The sequence below is a fragment of the Musca vetustissima genome, unplaced genomic scaffold (genome assembly GCF_032173495.1).
Source record: "Musca vetustissima isolate MV318-11 ecotype Yass unplaced genomic scaffold, APGP_CSIRO_Mvet_v1 utg4715, whole genome shotgun sequence".
Taxonomy (NCBI): Eukaryota; Metazoa; Arthropoda; class Insecta; order Diptera; family Muscidae; genus Musca; species Musca vetustissima.
Window position 1 is genome coordinate 72,386 of NW_026874466.1, and position 21,315 is coordinate 93,700.

The 21,315-nt window shown below is 31.9% G+C and overlaps 1 protein-coding gene across 1 annotated transcript in view; it reads left to right on the forward strand.

The window, feature by feature from the left end:
* Positions 1-21,315, forward strand: part of LOC133333857 (protein WBSCR14 homolog) — a 35,481-nt gene that overhangs the window by 6,421 nt on the left and 7,745 nt on the right. The window contains exons 3-4 of the mRNA XM_061542170.1: positions 5,671-5,744; positions 9,843-9,959. Of these exons, the coding sequence (XP_061398154.1) occupies positions 5,671-5,744; positions 9,843-9,959 (191 nt within the window). The remainder of the gene's footprint in view (positions 1-5,670; positions 5,745-9,842; positions 9,960-21,315) is intronic.

Sequence of the window (21,315 nt, forward strand, 5' to 3'; positions counted from 1 at the left end):
AAAGATAAATCAGTTCCATAAAGATATCTTAAAGACCAATTAATTAATTTGCTAGTGGTGACCCATTCATTATGCAGACAGGCATATAAGCATGTCGTTGTGCAGATTACTTTCGGTGTTAAATTTCGTTCGGATCATATAGTCTAAATAGCAATAAGAGCCGAAAATTTTGTAACGATTGGCACGAAAGTGTGACAATTTTAATATTAAACAATATGTAGACCCCTGTATATATTAAAACTTTGAACTCCGATTATTTTCATATGCCCATAGAACTTTTTGTGTGAATAGATTTAATGCAACTATCGTAAATGGAATGTGGACAAAATTTGACTTCTCTATATCATTGTTTTCGGGAGATACAGTACAAAAGCAAAAGTAAAATTGACAACAAATATTTTAATACATTCTTTTACATTTACAAAAATGGAATTAATAATTAAGGGTACAATTCGAATACACAACTATTTAAATAACATGTATACCCAAATATTGGTACTGTACAAGTTTTCGTCATAAAATTTTCAGTGAAAAGGTCAAATTTCTCCGGTCTATGCCAAAGACATAAAATTATGAAGATTGATACGTCGACAAATTCCAATAGATGGATTTTTCTTGTTGTTAAACTTTTTAAGCGCTATATCGCAAGCTTAAAAATAAAAACAATTTTTGTTTGGTTTTTTATTCTTTTTTTTCATAAACTATTTTGTCAAAATGCATTTTGCTCGAGTCTTTAAGGTTTCCATGTCTATGTCTTTCCGGAACAAAAAAAAAAAATGCAAGTTTGGTAATTTTTCATACAAAAGTCTTGGTCGAATTGATCCCTTAAATATTGATCGATCTTCATCAAAGTAGCCATACGGTTTTGTTGAGCAGATTCCGCCCGAGCAAAGAGAATATGACAGAAAAACAGTCCATTCATCTCCTTAACATTACCCGATAAGAGTCGCCTTTGGCCTGATCGAAACCTATGTGCACTTTTTATTTTATTACAAATAATAATCGACAGGTGATCGATTGTAACGCAATATTTCGTGGCGTTACAAACATTTGGAGCACCACAAACATATAATACCCTCACAACATAGCTTTGTAGGGTATAAATATCTAAGTTCTTGATATTTCTGGCAAATTCCCTTTTAATAATACGAAACAACTTTTTGTTTTGCATCAGTAGATAATTACGTTTGACATCAAAATGTAAGGTTACTAGGGGAAGTAAAACTCTAAATCTACACATTTTGCACATTTGCCGCTATAATACAATTTGTAGTAAGCTGTCGTTCATTTGGTTGGATTTTTATTAATTTTTGTTCAAAATCTATTTCGTATTAATATAACTAATTTCCCTCGTACGGCGGTTAATAAGTGCCTGCTCTGCGTTTTCTAATGACACAAATAAAATCATGAAATTAACCAGTAGATGTTGATTCACTACTGTCATGACGTCTGAGCCACTTAATTATGTCTAAAGGTAGGTTAAATGACCATGAATTTACCCGCTAATATCAGTAGAAATTTCCGTGCACATTCGTTGTCTATCGGAGCATTAACTCGGCAACAGTTTATCACGTTTGGCATGGAACAGCTTTTGTCTGTTCGAACCTGCAAAAACAGTATCATCACTTTTTATAAGAGCTGCAGATAGTAAAATACAGATAATGTTTGAGAGTGTTAAATGCAGGGATCACGCCTGTCTGCTTGGGGCCGACCACTTTACCCGAAAAGGGCGACAGAAGTACGCGTTGTCGATAAACTGAAGATATGGAGCATTTTTATACTGGCCGAAGATATTTGAAATTACTTAAACGGTTGCTGGCATTGCGGTCTCAGTTAGTATTACTGTTACATTTCTCAATTATTGAGACGTATTTTTATTAGATACGCTGTTGTGCGCATTCACCGAGGTGTTCGTTAATGTTTTTTTGTGTTATGTTTTTCGTAGTCGGTTGTTGTTTGTTGAGAAAGTCTTTATAAAAACAGAACAAGTAAAAAGGTCTAGTAAAAAGAAAGCGAAAACCGTGTATATTCGTGTGTGTATTCCTCTTTGTCGGCGGTGATCGTGTTTAGCGAATTTTTTGTTTGCCCCACCGGCTGGGTAGCTGCGTGCAGTGAGATTTAAATGTTATGTTTACATATTTTTTTGGCAAAAGGGAAAATGTATTATGATAACACTATCACAATGGAAAATTTAATTCTTTGCACATTCTATAAATTGTATGGAACCAACACATAGCCTGCCAGCCGTCTTATCACAATTGTATGTTTGTACGATTTTTCGTCTATCATCATATCTTAATTTTATTTGATATGTCGTATTTTAAAAATATCAGCAGATTTATTTTAATAAGAACATTTTTAATTCCCCAAACGTTTAAGGTACTTCACTGGCAAAATATTTTGAAATATATTTAGATCATTTCGAAAGTTATAGACGTTCCTGTTTATTTTTTTTAGCAAAAAAGCTTTTGATTTCTGCATCAAGACCTGATTATGGACGACACATATTAAAAGAAAAAATTTAAAAATTCAAACTTTTGGTAAAGTTATGAACTCTTCAATATAGAGAAGAGGGCAAAAACTTTGTACAGTCCAAATTATTTATATCGCTTCGAATTCGAATTGTACGAATTCTGCCATCATAATAATAATATAGAGAATAAGTTAAAATGATCTTTCCGTCGATTTAGCATTTGATTTTCTTGATATTGAACTTTTATTTTTCATGGAAGGGCATACTGTATCTCCCGAATGCAAGGATGTAGCGATGTCAAATTTTGTTCATATCCTATTTAGTATAGTTGCATTAAATCTGAGGCCTCTATCCATGATCATTTTGCTTCGACTGAGGTTTCATTTAAGTACATTTTTATTATTGGGTTTTTATTTCATATTTGTGTAAATTTTTACAAATAATTGTTGATGTCTAGTCGTTCTATCAATTTCTGGTCCATTCCCACCTTTATTTTTTATACAATGGCTGACTTTCCCAATGTTAGGTTTACAGCGCGAATTTTTGCCAATTTAAATAGATTTTACAGGATTTTGTTTATTTTGGTTTTCTTTAAATGGTTCATCAGATTTCATTTGCTAACATGAATATACCTATATTTTTATAAAAACGAAATTAAAAAATGAAAAAATATATATATATATTTACGTGTTCCCTTCAATTTTTTTAATTTTTGCATAACATAATGTCGGCAGCAAAATTGCGATAACAGAGGCATGTTTATAATAATAATAAAAACGCTAATAAGCGGAAACTGTGTATAAAATGTTAAAAAAGTAAAGATATAGACTCAACATTTTATTCCATATATGTTTCCAATTTATATAAGTCTCTGTAATCTAGTCTTTAAGTGATATGGAGTTTTTAAATAAGTGCTGCTCTGTAAGCGATTATCCACTCAATTCATGCTGTTTCTATACACGACAATCTTTCTACAAGACCTAAAATTTCTCCCAAACATAAATCATGTACGATATAGTCCATATACCGGCCTATTCCTCATCGTAATTGTTAGATTATCTATATATATAAAAGAGCTTAGTGTTAAGTGAGTGAGTGATTGACTGACAGATCATCGCCCAGACGGAACGGCTAAAGCTAGAAGCTGTTGTTGTTGGTGTGTAGGCGTGAGATAAGGCTGGGTTTTTGGAGATTCGTACTAGAAGGGTACGAAAAGTACTAAAATGTACCAAATATGGTACCCTTTGTATTAGGCGAACGGGAAGAGCTAGAGTTCTGAATTTGGAATGTGGGTCACTGATGGAAAGTTAAAAAGATGTTAAAAAGGGTTTTTGGAAATTCGACCTATAAGTGTACTAAAAGTACCAAATTTAGTTCTAATTCTACATATATATATATATAGCTAAAATCTTGAAATTTTATATAGAATACAGGTTGGGAAGTGGTGTTGATGTATAGAAATGGTTTAAGATTTTCGTACTTATGTTTTTTAAAAAGTACTAAATGGTACTAAATTTGGTACTATTTGCATTTCGTTGAGTGTATATAGATGGAATCCTGAAAATCGGAATTAGGAATAGTTGGAATACAAGGTTGAGGTAGCTTTAAAAAATCATACCTTTGTGTACGAAAAGTACTTAATGGTACTAAATTTGGTGCAGGTTGGATTTCAGTTCACATATAGAGCTGGAGTCTTGAAATTGGGAATTAAAATGACAGTTGCAGTGTAGAATTGAGGTAGTTTTGGAAATTCGCACTTATTGGTACGAAAAGTACTAAATCGTACTAAATATAGTACAATTTGGATTTTGCTTAAACGGATGAGCTTAAAACCTGAAATTTGGAATTCTGATTACTGTTGCAGATTGAGCTATAGAGACATCTGTGAAAATTCGTATTTGTGTGTACGAAAAGTACTAAACGGCACTAGGTATGGTACAATTTGGGTACGAAAAGCACAAAATTTGGTACAAATTGGACATTGGTGAACGGGTAGAATTCGAATCCCGAAAGTTGCAACTTAGGTTACTGTGGGAGTGTAGATTTGATAAAGTTTGGAATATGGGTACGAAAAGTACAGAATGGTACCAAATCTGGTACAATTTGGTTTTTGATGAACAGACTGAGCTGGAATTCTTACTTACGATTACTATTTGAAATAAGGATTGAGGTATATTTGGAAATTCGTACTTATGAGTACGAATTGATTTGTACGAATAGTAAATAGAATTGCAAATTCACTAAATTTCGATTTCGGCAACGGAATCACATTATATGCATAGAATCACATTCTATGTCGATTTATGCATGTCCGTCTGTCTGTTCTTCTGTCTGTCCATGTTAAATTGTAAACAAAGTACAGGTCGCATTTATGATCCGAATTGGATGAAATTTGACATACGTCACATATTTGGCCCAAGGACGAACCCTATTGAAATTGGGAAAAATCTGTTCAAATTTGATATAGTTCCCATATATATTTTAGTCCGATTTTAGGTAAATAGTGCACCAAACTCCCTATATATCCTTCGATTTACACGAAATTAGGCACAGCGGGCTGATTACGTCTAGAACGATGTGTGTTAAACATAGTGAAAAACGGTTCCGATTTAGATATAGCTCCCATATATAACTTCGTCCGATTTAATGTAAATGGCGTACCAAAGTCCCTATATCTTTCGACTTGCACGAAATTTTGCATGGGGTACTTTACCACTTTCCTTACTGGTTTTAATCTGTTTAATGGAAGTAAGAGAGATTTAGGAAAATAGTGCTTATGTGTATGAAGTTAGTACTCTTCATACACATAAGCATCGCAAACTATAGTACTACAAATTTACAGTATTTACTATACCATATGAAATATTTTTTGTATTCCCTTTCCGCATACGAAGTAGCGGGCACTTTGCTAGTAATACATATTATAAAACTTTAATTATTAAAAATGTTATTCGATTTGAAAATATATGTTTTTGTACCATAGGAATATCTTAATATTAAGTTTATAATTTAAAAAGGTTCCATTCAGTTTAAATTTTTCTACTATTTCTACCATTTTGTAACAACTTACAAAATTTCACTTATTGTTTAAAAGCAGTACGAACCGGAAAGAAAAAGGCTCATTTAATTCAATTAAAAGGTGTTTAGTGTAAAAAGTTTTTGGGTTTTTTTTATTAATGGTGTCATATTCTTTTCAGTTATTCTTAAACGCAAGACACCGGTTTGCCAGTTTGCCTCGCCGTTGGACGTCGATATTCACAGTAATCCCCAAGTAAGTATTCTGAATAATAGTGTATTGTAACAAATTATATTTTTATTCGTACTATTTAAATTTGGTTTCCAAAACATAATATAACTCCTTCTCTCGTAATTATATGGGCGTCTGAGAAATTGGAATCCTTTCAATATTTCATTACGTATATGCATACTTTTGACCGTACATTGTGTAAATAAATTCAAGAAAATTGGGAAAAGAAAACTAGTAAAAATGTTGTAAGCTTATCGATTTTTCAATGCCTCTAGATAAAACTAAATTAACTTTTTGTCTGTGAGTAAGTGATCGATAACTAGGATCTCAAACTATTTTTGGGTGCGGAACATTTTTGATCGTATCAAAACATATTATATTTCCAACAAAATCTCTATTTTGGGAGCCTATCTATCAAAATTAGATGTATTATATTTTTTGTTATTTTTAGTATACTTATGTTCGTTCTTCTTGGCAACAAATAATAACAACAATATTCTCCCAATTAACTGATTACACAGTTTGTTTTTGTTGTTGCTCTTCCAGCAATTTCTTCGTCTAGCTGTTTTTGTAGAACTCTTTAAAACGTGATTGGCGACATGTGAACTTACGGGTTCTTTTCTATAAAATTTGTTTGTATTACCTGCCGTCCATTCTTTTAGTGCGTGATTCTACAACAGACATGATTATCTTTGTTTTTGCAGATTGGGCCCACAAAAATGTTAACAATATGAATTCTGCTGTTTCACGTTTATGTTAAATTTTTTGTCGCGTTGTGTTTTGCCGTCTCACAGATGATAAACATTTCAATTCACGTGATGATTAGAAATATTTCTTCATATGCTTTGAAAACAACTTTTTTGGCCTACGACCGGCAGTTTTTGCGATTAAGTTTCGCTGTAGAAAGTTTGGCCGTGACCGTTGTGAAAAAATTGGAACAGTTAAAGAATGATTTGGTTTCTACCGTATGTGCATTTCTACGGTATGTGCAAATTATACAATATACGAATGTCGGCCAAATTACGTACATATAAAAATGGAATTTGAACAGAAAACAAATTATTGTCGGGTTCTAAACAACCAAAAATAAAAACAATTCTATGCTAAAAATTTGACATAAATGTTGCGATAGACTATAATGCTAACAATAAATAAAGAATAAAAAAATAATGTCATTGTATGTATTGCATGGTACACGATGACGCAATAAGAAGATGCAATATGAGCATGTTCTAAAATCCTTATTATGTTGATTTTAATAAATATATAATCATAATTTTATATTTCAATTCTAACTTCAACCTCAGAACGGTTGCCTTGTTTCATCGTGATTATAAGTTTATATCTGTGTATAGTTTATGTATGTGTCCATATGTATATTTTTGGTTGATGCGCGCAAAAGTTATAGAGATTTTAATTTTAAAATTACCCCATTAATATTATAATAAAAAAAAGTTGCACATTTTCGCGAAATATGAGAAAAATAGTAAAAATATAGGAGATTATGTATATTTTGCGAAATTTCATTTGACGGCATTGAAGTACATAAAAACTCGTAAAACGCGAATTATCTCCAAAAAGTCCAAAAGTCTTTAACGCGCAATCGATTTCGGTATGCTTCCTAAAAAATAGATAGATCTATAATTATTTCAATGAGATCCATCGAGAACCATAGATGACCCAGGTCAACCATTTTTGGGATAAATTGGGTACACCTCTCTTTCTTTTTTTTTTTTTTTGCCAAAAATATATGGCAAGCCAGTTCCCGCCGTTCTTGCAGATGGTTTTTTACGAAGAGGATTTTATTTTATTCGGAATTTAACAAATCTTACTGATCGCGGGTACCCATATGAATCAAACGGCAGATATAAAAATTTCAAAAAAAAAAAAAAAAAAAAGGTTATGTATATATATATATATATATATGGGGTTCTTGAGCGCGTTATTCAACCGAAATCTCTGTAATTTGGTGTTTTGTAGTAGTATATGGTAACAAATCTCTCATTCCAATGATTAATATACGCCCCTTTTTAGGGGTAGTCCCCATATTACACCCTTTTTTTATATTAAAATAGTTATCCGATTTGCTTCGCGTTTTGGGATTGGTTCTAAGACTCTGTTTTAATAATAATTATTGTAATCATACTACCTACGAGATAAACTAGAACGTAATAAACTATATCGGCCCGCATTTAGGCCTAACCCGCATTCGTAAGGGAATTTATATTTGAACCTATCAAATTAACCTACATCAGTTGTCAATTAGGCATAGCACCTCATATAATGATAACTCGATGTAATTAATATTGATCCCGCTTTAGGTATAGCCTCCAGATTTTTTTCTGCATTGACTATTTTCATATTGAACCAGCACCTTCCACCCAACCCCCCGAAAAAAAACCTGTGTACGTTGGTGATGACCTCAATAACTGTACCCACCCTACCATACGTCGTAAATATCGGTCCACTATTTGGGGTTTTTAGGAAAAATCCCCATTAAATATTTGCTGAAATTTGTTTTGGTGTTTTTGTATACATAAATCGGTTTGTAGAATTGCCAGTATAGGTCCACTTTTTGGTATGTTCCATACAATAATAAACTTTGGAAGTCAAACGACAGATCAATAAATCCAAAACTAATCAATTTTTCTCATGTACATTAATAATTTCGGAGTAATAAAGGAGTGAACCTCAGCTATGTTAAAAAATTGCCAATATTAAATGGTGTACCAAAGTCCCTATATCTTTCGACTTGCACGAAATTTTGCATGGGGTACTTTACCACTTTCCTTACTGGTTTTAATCTGTTTAATGGAAGTAAGAGAGATTTAGGAAAATAGTGCTTATGTGTATGAAGTTAGTACTCTTCATACACATAAGCATCGCAAACTATAGTACTACAAATTTACAGTATTTACGATACCATATGAAATATTTTTTGTATTCCCTTTCCGCATACGAAGTAGCGGGCACTTTGCTAGTAATACATATAAAACTTTAATTATTAAAAATGTTATTCGATTTGAAAATATATGTTTTTGTATGTTCGGAGTAATAAAGGAGTGAACCTCGGCTTCAGCTATGTTAAAAAATTGCCAATATTGCCTATATATATATATATGTTTTACATGTATTGACTAAAATCATTCATTGTGGTGACCTCATTTCTTTCAATCTTCCTTTCAGTGTTAATAACAAAATATTAATTTTTCTGATGATTTTCGCCATATTGGTTTGTTATCCAATAATTATCAGATACAGTCTACTTACTACGTCTTACCTCAAAAACCAATAGATTGCGTATTCAATATAAATCAGATGAGTTCATCATATTTTGCAAAACACCATTACGTCGATGAGCGTCTAGCAAAAATACAAATTAGTTCTCAAATATAAATATTTCTGATATCAGAATAAATCCATGAAATTGGTCGTTAAGATATTGTCTGATCCTTTGAATATTTATTGCGCTATACAGGTATCATTTTTAAATATCAATTGTATTTTCAACATTAGGCGAATACACATTCTGAACTCGTAATATTATTAATTAGTTGTTAGACTTATAGCAATTTGTTCACAACTTTGTTTGATTAATTTGATACATATAGATATTATGGTCAAAGGCATAAACGCGTAGACTTGTTCAGAGGCATGTCAATATTAAACGCCCATTCAGCATCCCTATAGACACAGTCGAATACGTTTATATTTTTCATAAAGTGAATTTTTTATAAAGAACTGTTTTTTCGTTCCCAGCTATGAGTTTTAATTAATTTAAATTTGGTTATAACGAACTTGATTAATACATAACCATGACAATCCTCATAATTGTTCATTTTTACGCAAGGTTGAGAATATTTACCAAAAAATTACAGTTTTTATACTGTTTTTACTTTTACTTGTTTAAGTTTTACGAACGACTTCCTCTATAGCGAACAAATTTACTTGATTCCTATAAGTTCGCTATAATTATTGAAATACTATAATTACAATATAGAGAAATTCTATCCGTTTTAAATCCTTTTTTACTTGTATCATAACCCAAATTAATACTGTCTCAATGTAGTATTTTTTGCAAAATAATTTTTATTTTAACAAAATTTTAATTTTTCTTTGCAGAGTGTCGTACTTGAGGGAAAGTATTGGAAACGCCAATTAGCTGTTATAAAAGCCGAGTACAGAAAATGGAGAAGAAATTACAAGTCCAAGGTTACGGGATGTCTTATGTACGATGTTGTAAGTAATTTTAACTATAAATATAACGAATACAAATCAAACAAAATACATTTGTATTGACATTGTAAATGATTTAAATTTATTAACTGGCATTCTGATGGAGGCCTTTGGTACTGCTTTCAAGCTCTTTAAATTGCACCAACACAACCATATATGTGAACACTGTAGTAAATAGCTGAAACAAAGATTTGTAATTAGAGAATTGTGTGTTTATTTTTATTTATTCTTGGGGAAGTACCTTGAAGAGTGTGCTCTTATCCAATGAAAAGAAACCATATGCTGTTAGAATAGGTTTATGCCGAAGATTTTTCAGTAGAAATTTATCAATCTGTAATTGAATAACAAATAATATATAATTATAATGAAATAGGAATATTTAATAAATTGGTAGTTTAATTTTAATAATGAAGTTGTGATTTTTCAATATGGAAAAAGTATTTGTCAAGAGAAAATAGATTAATCATTTTATCTAACAACAGCGAGTTTCTGTAAAACGTAACATAATTAATCAAATTGAAATGGGGTTAATTTTCAGAATCGAATATATTTTGATTCCGATAGTGACAAAGTTAAAAATGTAGACTTATCCTTGCCTAGTAATCATTTCGTAAAAATATCCAAACATACACCACCCGTTGACCCGGTAGAAATAAGTTTTCAACTTTATATTTTTATACGCAATGCGTATTTGAATAACATTCTTAGAAATTCATGTATTTAACTTTTGAGGCGAATAATATTTTTTTCCAAAAAGAACGAGTTTTAATGGAATTCACTTGAATTCGTTTGTTTAATTATGTAAAATTCGAAATGAACGAAACAGGTTGTTAGTTTAAAATTTTTTATTTTTTAACAAAAAATGCTGCAAAGTTTTATTTCTATGGAGATATTAATGGCAGTAAATGTGCATGAAATATAACTTACAATTTTATTAACACGGTTGTCTTCTAAATAGGCTTTTGATAAAAGACTTGCAGTTTTATTAGCCTGTAGATGACGATATGAAAAATCAAATATTAGAAACATGTGTTAATTGTTGAAGTAAAGCATATGGTAAATGTTTGTCGCCAACGCTTGTCGTTCACGTGCTGAGATTAATCAAATAAAATTATATACGTGCTTTTTTACTTGTAAAAATTACGACTGTCCTCTTAGCCGGTTATAAATAATTACATTTCACAAAGTCTATAATACGTTTTATAGAACTCGGATAGTCTACGATCCGAGTCTTACTTTGCCAACGTCTGTTACCACAGCTGTGCATTGTGTAAAATCGCGTGTTTGCATGTTTTCGATATCCACTTACAATTTCACATGAAAGATCTATAACAATTTACATAAAAATTACCTCTTGGTCTATGTTATTCACCCATAATACATTACTGTAGATAATAATTGGTGGAAATGAATATAATGCCATGGGTGCCAATACCATAAATATCAAAGGACCCAAGTCAATATATTTAACATTGATTGTGACGGTGCTAATAAATAGAAACGACGAAATACATATCAGTATGTATAGCGATTGTATAAGCATTGCTAGGCCATATTGCAGGTTAAGCTTCCCCGTACACAAAACCAATAAATTGTTGCGCTCTTTCAAAATCTCGATAATATCATTTGATGAATGTCTCATTTTCAATTTGATTTTCAATTTTTTGTTATAAGACATCAAGAGTCTATTTAACATTAGTATCAAACACGTCAGACAGCATAGATAAATGGACGAGTATATAAAGTTTGTACACGTTAGCAAAATATTACACACGATCATGTCCCAGGACATAATTTGCATATAGATAGTGGACACCATCACATTCAAAAGAAATACCAACACCAATACCAGATACATCGAACACACGAATGTAATCATACTTTCTGCGTATCGTTTTTTGCCATAGTTTTGGGGGAAATTGTTCCTATAGATGGTTAGGATATTGTTAAATGTATCTACATTTTCAATGCGAAAGATATAGAATATTGCATTGAGGCTCATTTGATTTATACCGCTCTGCAATAGCTGCAGTATTGTCAGGCCACTACTCGTTTTACTGCCTTGGTAAAAATCAAAATAGTTATTGATGGCCGATATACAGACGAAAATGACAAGAAGTTCGCTCAGTATTATCACCAGGACGGTCACACGGAACATATAATTGACGTAATGCTTGGTCCCGACAAGTTTCCTTTCGTTTTTGTGGTAGACTGCCGGCATAATGCCCAGTAAACGCACAAATTTAAATAGAAAATTCAACAGATTGTCCATGGGTTGGGTTATATTAAACCACTTGGTTGGTCGACAGAAAACTAATTTTAGGCAGCACTGGTCTTTGTTGTTTCGTTTTCGGTAGTTGACTAATGTCATTGGTAATCGAAGAAAATATCTGCCTGACAATAACAATTCAATTAATTGAATTACTTTACTTGATTATTGTAATCTGTTTGTAATATCAATGTAATTGTTTATTTACTTTTTTGTTTGTACAGTCGAGTACGGTTATAGCGAACTAGTAGGGAGCAAACAAATTAGATCATTATAGAAGAAGTTCGTTATATCCAAGGTGAGACAAAACATAGGCTTCGTAGAATAAGTATGTATTCAGTTGTCAAAAGGGGCACAAAACCCCTTTTTGACAATTCTTAAGCTGCTTCTCTTTGGTGAACTTGGCATTACAGCTGATATTTTTTTAAAGGTTGCAAGCGTTAAAGTAAAAAAGGATCACAAAAATTTTTTGTGATAATCTAACAGTAGACAAAACTAATTCAATCCTAATGTTAGACAAAAAAGAAATAAACAGACTGATGGATATTCTTATGGGACATCTCGGTCTGAAGGCACATCAAGAAGACAACAAGATTTTTTTCGGTTTATTCGTTACTTCAATTTTTTTTGCTGTAGATAGAAGAATTATTTGGCCACAAAACGCCACACAAATGCTAGTTTGTTTTATACCTTTGTTTCACCAAATATACACAAGATTGGATGCGAGGGTAGCAGCAGTTCCAGAGCGTTTGGAAACAGTGAAATGCTAGAACATTTCTGCCAGCTTTTACAGGCATTTTAAAACAATTCTTTGATATGACACTATTCCCGGACTAACCGAACTGAGGGGTGCAAATGGGGAAGACTGAAGGACTTCTCTAAAAACATAGAATTCCTAGAATCATAGGGAGATCAAACCCAAGGCTTCCCTAATTCTAACTTTCTTTTCATCTCTAGAGCGCACAACAGGCCTCAACTGGTTTAAGTGTAATTGTGTCGGACATGACACCCACCTATCCATTGACTGGTCGGACAAATTTGAAAATTATTTATCTTAAGAGTACACCTTTTTAATATTCATGTTTTACTTACCATTTTATCAGCGCCTGTATTACTTCTGGAATATCTGGCCAAAATCTTTGCAGTTTTATTTGCCTAAAAAATATATATAGATTTTTTTAAATGAGTTCATCTTATGAAATAAAGTAAAGCTAATTACTAATTAAAATAATTGCTTAAATATATTCAACATAAATTGCATTCTTCTTTGAGTATTTGATATGTTTTATTCACCTGCTCATCGACTGTACATGACATGATTGCAATATATAATATTATCCAAGGTACACTCCAGTAAATTATTACAATAACGTTCAAAGCGAATATCCAATTATTTTCAAAGGTTAATTCCATTGTTACCGATATAAGATAAAACGGTCCCGACGGTGTCGAAAATATCATAAATGCGACAATCAACAATAATATCGGGCCAAATCGTTCGCTCAATTCCTTTTCACAAAAGCCTAATAATTTTTTACGATTCAACATTAATTCAGTCAAGTTAAATATTTTTACTTGGGATTGTTCTCGGGCTAACAGTTCGCCGATTTCATTATTTATATGTTGTAGGCAGCATTTGATAATTTTTATTATGGCAACATACACAAGGACTACTATGCCACAAAATAAAAACACCAGATTGCATATTAACTGATAGCATATACTGACTATAGTGCCCACCTTTGAGTACGTAAACGCTTGGTGATTATTCCATAGCTCGGTAGTGGATAGTAATATATACACCCAGAACCAGTGCCGTAGATTCCAGCCGTTGCAGTGATACTGTGAGAAATCTTCTTGGTACCTTAAAACTGTCTCAATTGTTTGCTGGAAACACATTTGACTCGGAATGAAGTAAAAGTAAATTATGGAAACTAGCACACAAGCCAATGCATAATTAATATTTAAATAAATATTTCCCGTTGAATTATAAAACTCAATATCGAATTCACTCTGAAATAGTAGCCAGTATAGAAAAAGAAACGCACATAATGCCTGAAGAAGTATTAGGGAAACGAACGAGTGCACTTTATTGTAAAATGTTCTGCTGCGAAAGTAAGCGCCTTTATTAGAATCGGCGAAATTAATACTGAATAAGCCGAACAATTTCAGAATCACAATAAAAGGTTTCAAGTCCAAGTCGCCGAACATGTTGTTATTAACTAATTGGCTATTTTATGGTAACGAACTAGTAGTAATTCGATTCACAATTATACTCAAAAAACACACACACATTGCTGGAAAAGGTGTGTGTGTTTGTGAGTAATGTGTGTGTGTTTGTGAGTTTTCAAGCAATGCTTTATTCATACAAACCAATTAATTACTTTTTGGGCTTTACAATTACTTTCCTTGTAATACAATTCAAATACATGGCCCCAAAATATTAGGTTGGGGTAAAGAAATCCATAATTTTTTATGAACTATAGGACTTTATTTATCATGCTTCGGAATGTCCGATTTGGGCACAGTTTTGTTGTATGATTTGTTGCCATTTTAAAGGTAACTTCATAATGCCTCTCTCATATAAGTACTGCTCTCTATTTGCAAAAAAAAAAACTCTTGTAGTCGATTTTCACAATCATCCCTAGAGACCCATTTTTTATCATAAAAGAAATCTTGCAATGCAAGAAAAATATGATAATCGCTTGGTGTCAAGTTCGGACTGAATGACGGATGCAATAAAACTTCCCACCAAGCTCCCGAAGTTTCTGGCGAGTCACTGTAGATGTGTGTGGCCTAGCGTTGTCCTATTGAAACATGACACCTCTCCTCTTTTGCCAATTTTGGCCGTTTCTGGTTAATTGTAAACGGTTTAATACAGTTTTATGCTCGATTTTTAGCTCCTGGACGATTTTACGACTGCTAACATGCCGGTCCAACTTCGATTATTTCTCCGATTTTATCGACATTTTCGACGATCGGCCTACCTGTGCGAGATGCATCTTTAACATCAACAATTCCTGAACGGATTCTACGGAACCAAAATTGCACATGATTGGCTATTACAGTATCGGAACCATAAACACCATTCACTATTTTAGCCGCTTGGCTTGCATTTTCGCCTTTGTCAATGAAAAACTGTAAAATGTACCGAATTTTCTCTTTGTTCACTTTCATTTTTAACATCCTGGAGCTCACAACTGAATGCACCAAACAAAAACAGCAAAATATTTTTTTTTACTGCGAAATGTCACCCTTCCAACGAGCATAAATCTGAAATCGTTTGATCGATACTTTACTAGAAAGCTATCAGTACAGCCATCTGCCGAACAAATAATCGATTTATTTTTCCTCAACCTAATATTTATAACATTCAATATAAAAAAACAATATCAAGAAAATCAGAAATGTATATATATATATATATATATATGTACTAGCTGCATATTAAATATAAGCCACATTAAAAATATGAATAGTCTATATATAAAAACAAATTAGTTGCATTTGTTTTTTTTTTTCAAACTTCATGGAAAAGGTGAAGTCAATACCAAGGATTTTAACCGAGCAATCATTTTCTATCACAAAAATATACAAAAAATAATCACGTAAAAGTCACTGTTTGTGAAATAATTTTATTATTTTGAATTCATTTATTTGATAACAATTATTTTTTCATACTGGAGACGTTCAAAATTGGATAATAATAAATTGTTTATTGTAAAATTACTAAATATGACTGTTTTATAAAAATGACGTTTCGAAAAAGATCGTTGAAACAAAAACCCACTTCTAAATGCTTGCTAGTTATGTATAAATGTGTTCTGTATCTGTATTGGTTCAGGAGCACAGAATGTAAGCGAACTCATGTATTTTGAAAATATTTGAGTGCATATTTTTAAAAACTGAAATAAAATAAGTTTTTAGATTCATTCCACTTTAGGGAACTTGATATTTAAACAAACCGCACCAATGGGATGAGCTTAAAAAATATTTGAACCTAGTTTGTATATAGTTTTGAAAGAAATAACAACTCAATAGACATCAGCGTATCTCTATGTTGAGATGAGCGGTAAGATGCCTTTATTTCAAATATATATACACAACTATTGATTATTTTGTTCGTTTATACAAGAATCAAAAATAATTCGAAGGCTACAATTTATAAATTTCGATTACGAAGCGATTTAAGTAATTTGGTACTGTACACATTTTGTACCCAACTATGCATTGAAAAGCGTATAACTTGACCAAATTTTTGAATTTTTCAGATTTTTCTTTTAATATGTGTCATCCATCAGTTCATATTTAATAATATTATATATATATATATATATATATACTAACTGCGTATTAAATATTAGTACTGTACACATATTTGTCAATATTGAAATAAATAATAATAATGGAAATAATAAATAATCTTCGCATTAAGAAATACAAAATAATTAATGGATTGGCCCAATTTTTGTTCGGACAAAACTAAAGCAACTATACAGTACAAACAGATGAGCTTTAAAATTTAGTTATTTTTACCATTATTACTAAGTTTTGGTTTTTCTACACCTATTTCGGTTCTCATAGATTCAATTTTGACTTATTGTCAAAATACATCTATAAAAATTAGTAGAAACAAATACAGTACTCCGAAGAAACAGCCAATTACCAGAGTTTGTGAAAATAATTTATCACAGAAAATGATTTCGGAGAAATATTCCATGAATAAATCATAGATAAATCATTTTCTGAAAATAATCGGAAAGCGAGATTGCCTTTGGCAAAACTTATACCAATGGGAATCCGACTCAGTGGAGAAGTTTTATGCTCTCGGATGAATTCACCTGTTTCTATATGAAGAAGTTGCCAGATCGAAACAAAATTAGGCTAAGAACTTTCCGAATTGCCCTCGTAGATAGCAAAATCAATAGAGTTTCACAAACAAACAGACATAACCTCTTCCCAAAAGTTCAGGATGCAAGAAAAGGTATACCCAAGGATCAAATTGAGCATTTTATTGATGCAATGCCTAGTAGGTGTGCTGCTGTAATGAAAAATAATGAATATGCTGGCGATTATCAAAATTCAAAAGTTGATTTAGTTTTGACCATTCAAAAATTGAGTTAATTCAGTTTTCCGTAGAATATTTTTTTAAAATAAATTTTGCGTTTATATTTTTTGTTTTTAAATATGAATAAATTACATACTTATTTCTGAAAAAAACTTCACTATAACTTTATTTAAAAAAAAAAAATACAGGTCATTTATTCAATTTGCAATTCCAGTTGCTTTTCATATTCACCAGTGTATGTGATCCCATACCATTGTTATTGGAAGAGAGAATTCACATTTACCAACTTACTTCTTGTGTCACATTACTGTTCAAAAGTCCAACTATCAAAAATATACAAATTGGTATCATCCACATTGTCGTTTGTATTTGGTACAAGTAATTCGTTTCTGAATTCGTTATTGTCAATTCATAGACATCCCATATCGATTCATTGACTAGTGTTATTGCACTAATCAATATTGCAACGCCATATACACTGTTAACATCCTGACACACGGCATAGGTTATTTCGTCATATAAATTAAACAAATCATGTAGGTGCTTCAAATCGGTGTCACTCCACTCAAATTCTCCATGCAACAAAATCTGCTCACACTGTTGCGATATCCATTTCAGAATGTTTGATATCGACATTACTATGTAGATATAGACATATGAAATCAATGTAATTGTCAGCCAACAATATGTAAAGGTGGTCCATATTAAGAGAGATGATCCGTTAAGTCCCACCCTCTGTAGAGATAGCATAATTATCAGATTAACAAAATATATGATTACAGATGCTATAAATGGCATCAACAGGTTTTTGATATGGCCGGGAAATATGTCTGTATCGACCGCTGAATAATTTCGATTCCACTTTCTGCACAATTCCAATAAACGGAGATTGTTGTGTTGATTAAAAATTAGCCATAATCTCAGTACGGTATGAGATACAAATATCGTCTGCATTGCAAGGTAATTGTAATAGTGTTCGGTGTCCACGAAATCACCAATTAGAATATATTTTCGATTGAGATAGGTAGCTACCAATGAACCGACTAATGCAAAATAAATGCATACATGGGAAAAATAATAAAAGAAGCTTCCTTTAATTAAATAACGGATATTGATTGCATCAAATTGAACCGCCATTAAACCCGAGTATCTCAGTATCTTGTAAAACACACAAATTGTTTGCCTCATTTTTTACTTATTTTTTTATTTTTGACTATATTCACTACTGTTGTCTCCTTTCACAATTACATAGTTGTCCAAGGTATGAACGCGACCAAGAAACTAACTTCCTAAATGTGAGTGCTTCCTTTTAAAATTAACATTTTAATTAATTATTCGAGTAGAGAGAAGCGAAGGGCTGGCTACACCATGGTGTGTGTTGACTTTGACAAGAAAATGGATATTTGTTTAAATACAAGTTCTTTATAGCGTCGTCCTTTTCACATTTCAAGTCAAATTAACTCGTTTTTCGGTCTTGTTAAAATGATTGATCTGTGGGTTATACAACATAACCATGAATCGGACATTTCCGTAACTACAAATTTTGTAATTTTCCAAAATGTATTGGTGCAGAAAAACTGACAATCTCTAAATGTAAATGGACAGATGTATTAAAACACATGGCTAGATCTACTCTGCTAGTCGAATAAATCTAGCTGGATATATCAAGAATATATCTCAGTACATAGTTGTATGGGGTATAACAACTCTTGAACTGTCCTTTTACACTCATAAATAATCAATAAATTATATATTTTACATTATTCCTAGGTATCGGAATACAATTTCATTGTAATTACGATATGTAAAATGTATATCGTTAATTACACATTTGTTACAAATATTCATTTCATTTACTTACTTCTTCGGAAACGTTGCTATTCAAGAGTCCGACAATCAAAAATATTGAAATTGGTAACATCCACATAGTCGTTTGTATTTGATAAAAATAACTGGTTTCCGATGGTAATATGGCCAGTTCATAGGCATCCCATATCGGTTCATTGATAAGTGTAACCGCACTAATCAATATTGCAATACCATAAACACGGTTAACATTATGACATACTATACGTGTTATGTCGTTATACAAATTCAACAAGTCCTTCAGCTGTGGCAATTCTGTGGTACTCCATTCATCTGCTACACCATGCACAAACAACTCCTCACAACTTTGTGCAATCCATTTCAAAATATTTGATATTGTCATAACTATGAAAATATAGACATATGAAAGTAGGGTAATCGAGAGACAGCAATAAGTGAAGACTGACCACGTGAGAGCGGCAGATGTATTAAGACCTTCTCTCTGCTCGTATAGCACTATGATCAGGTTAGCTAAATGCACAATTGCAGATGCTATAAATGTCTTTAGCAAATTTCTGGGATAAGTAGGCAAGTCTGCTATTATATAATATTGATTCCATTTCCGACACTGCTCCAACAATTTCAAATTGCTGTGTTGATTACGAATTAGCCACAATCTGAGTACGACATGAGACACAAATGTCAGTTGCATGGCAATGAAATTGTAATAATGTTCCGTGTCAATGTAGTTGCCAATTAAAATGTATCTGCGATTGAGATATGTTGCAAACAATGAGCCGACCAACGTGATTTGAATGCTTGCATAAAATATCCAATAGACGACACTTCCTTTAACAACATATTTATCCTGTTCACCATTGAAATGCAGATTTACGAAACCGAACACTTTTAGTAGCTTGTAGAATATAATAACTTCTTGTGGCATTGTGGCATTATCAATGGTTTTCACATTCACAATGAACCCGGGTGTAAAAGCTGGGCGTCAAGGTAACCAATAAACTAATTTCTTTAATATATTGAATGAAATGTTCAATAAATTACCTAAGCAAATGACTTTCTTACAATACTATCAAATTTAGCTACTCACAGTGGGAGAGAAGTTGCCGAAATATACATTAAACATGTCACGACAGCCCGTTCATGTTTTGACATTTTGAATTCTCAATTGAAACGACCCTTGGAAAACATTGTTACATTGTATTTATTGTCCATGGCACAATAAAGAAAAGGAAGATTAAGTTTACGTAATTAAAAAAAGAACTCCACTGCAATGTCTTAGTTCGTATGTTATTTTAGAAGTTTATTTGATTTGTTTTTACAATATTGGGTTGCTAACATAATTAAAAAACCAGTGAGCGGAGTAGTATAGTCGGACGGGGCCGACCATATGATACCCTACACAACCTGTAAATATATATGTGTAACTCCAACATCCGAGTACATACGACAATAACCATGATTGTTAGCACCATACCTTAAGTACTTTCAAATTATAACCACATTTTGAAATATCCTAGATTTAGTTATTTTCTAACCGAATTGGCTGCAAAATAACATTCTGGTTATAAATTGTATTGACGGAATTTAAATAACTTTTTAACTTTTGTTATATCTTCCGCCTTAAGGTTAGAGAGTATATGCACATTGGCAAATGTCTTTAGGCCAAAACCATTTCAGACTATTTAGATTCTTTGTTTGTCTTGCTGGTATCCATAGGAGAATAGCAAAATGTATCCGAAATTTGCACATCGCAATATTATTATTTTTTATTTTATATTTTATATTTATTTTATATTTTATATTTTAATAGTTTAACATTTTCCAAACTTGAAAATTTTATATGAATCGAATCGAGTATACAATTTGGTCCAAATGTTACACACCATAATATTTAAACTTACAATAGATTTAGTACAAATGTGGTAAGTTTACTAAAATTTTTGCGTAAAATGTTTATCAAAATTATAAATTGACAGCATAATTGAGCGAAACCGACACGTCGCTCGGCAATACCGATTGATACTTTCTAAGTCGTTTTCGTATACATTTACCTCTTCCGTTACTCTGCTATGCACTAATCCAATGCCTAGTATTATCAGAATGGGCAACATCCACATAGACGTTTGGAACTCAATCAGATGTTTAGATTCAAAGTTAGGTTCCATCATTTGAAAGACATTCCATATCGACTCGTT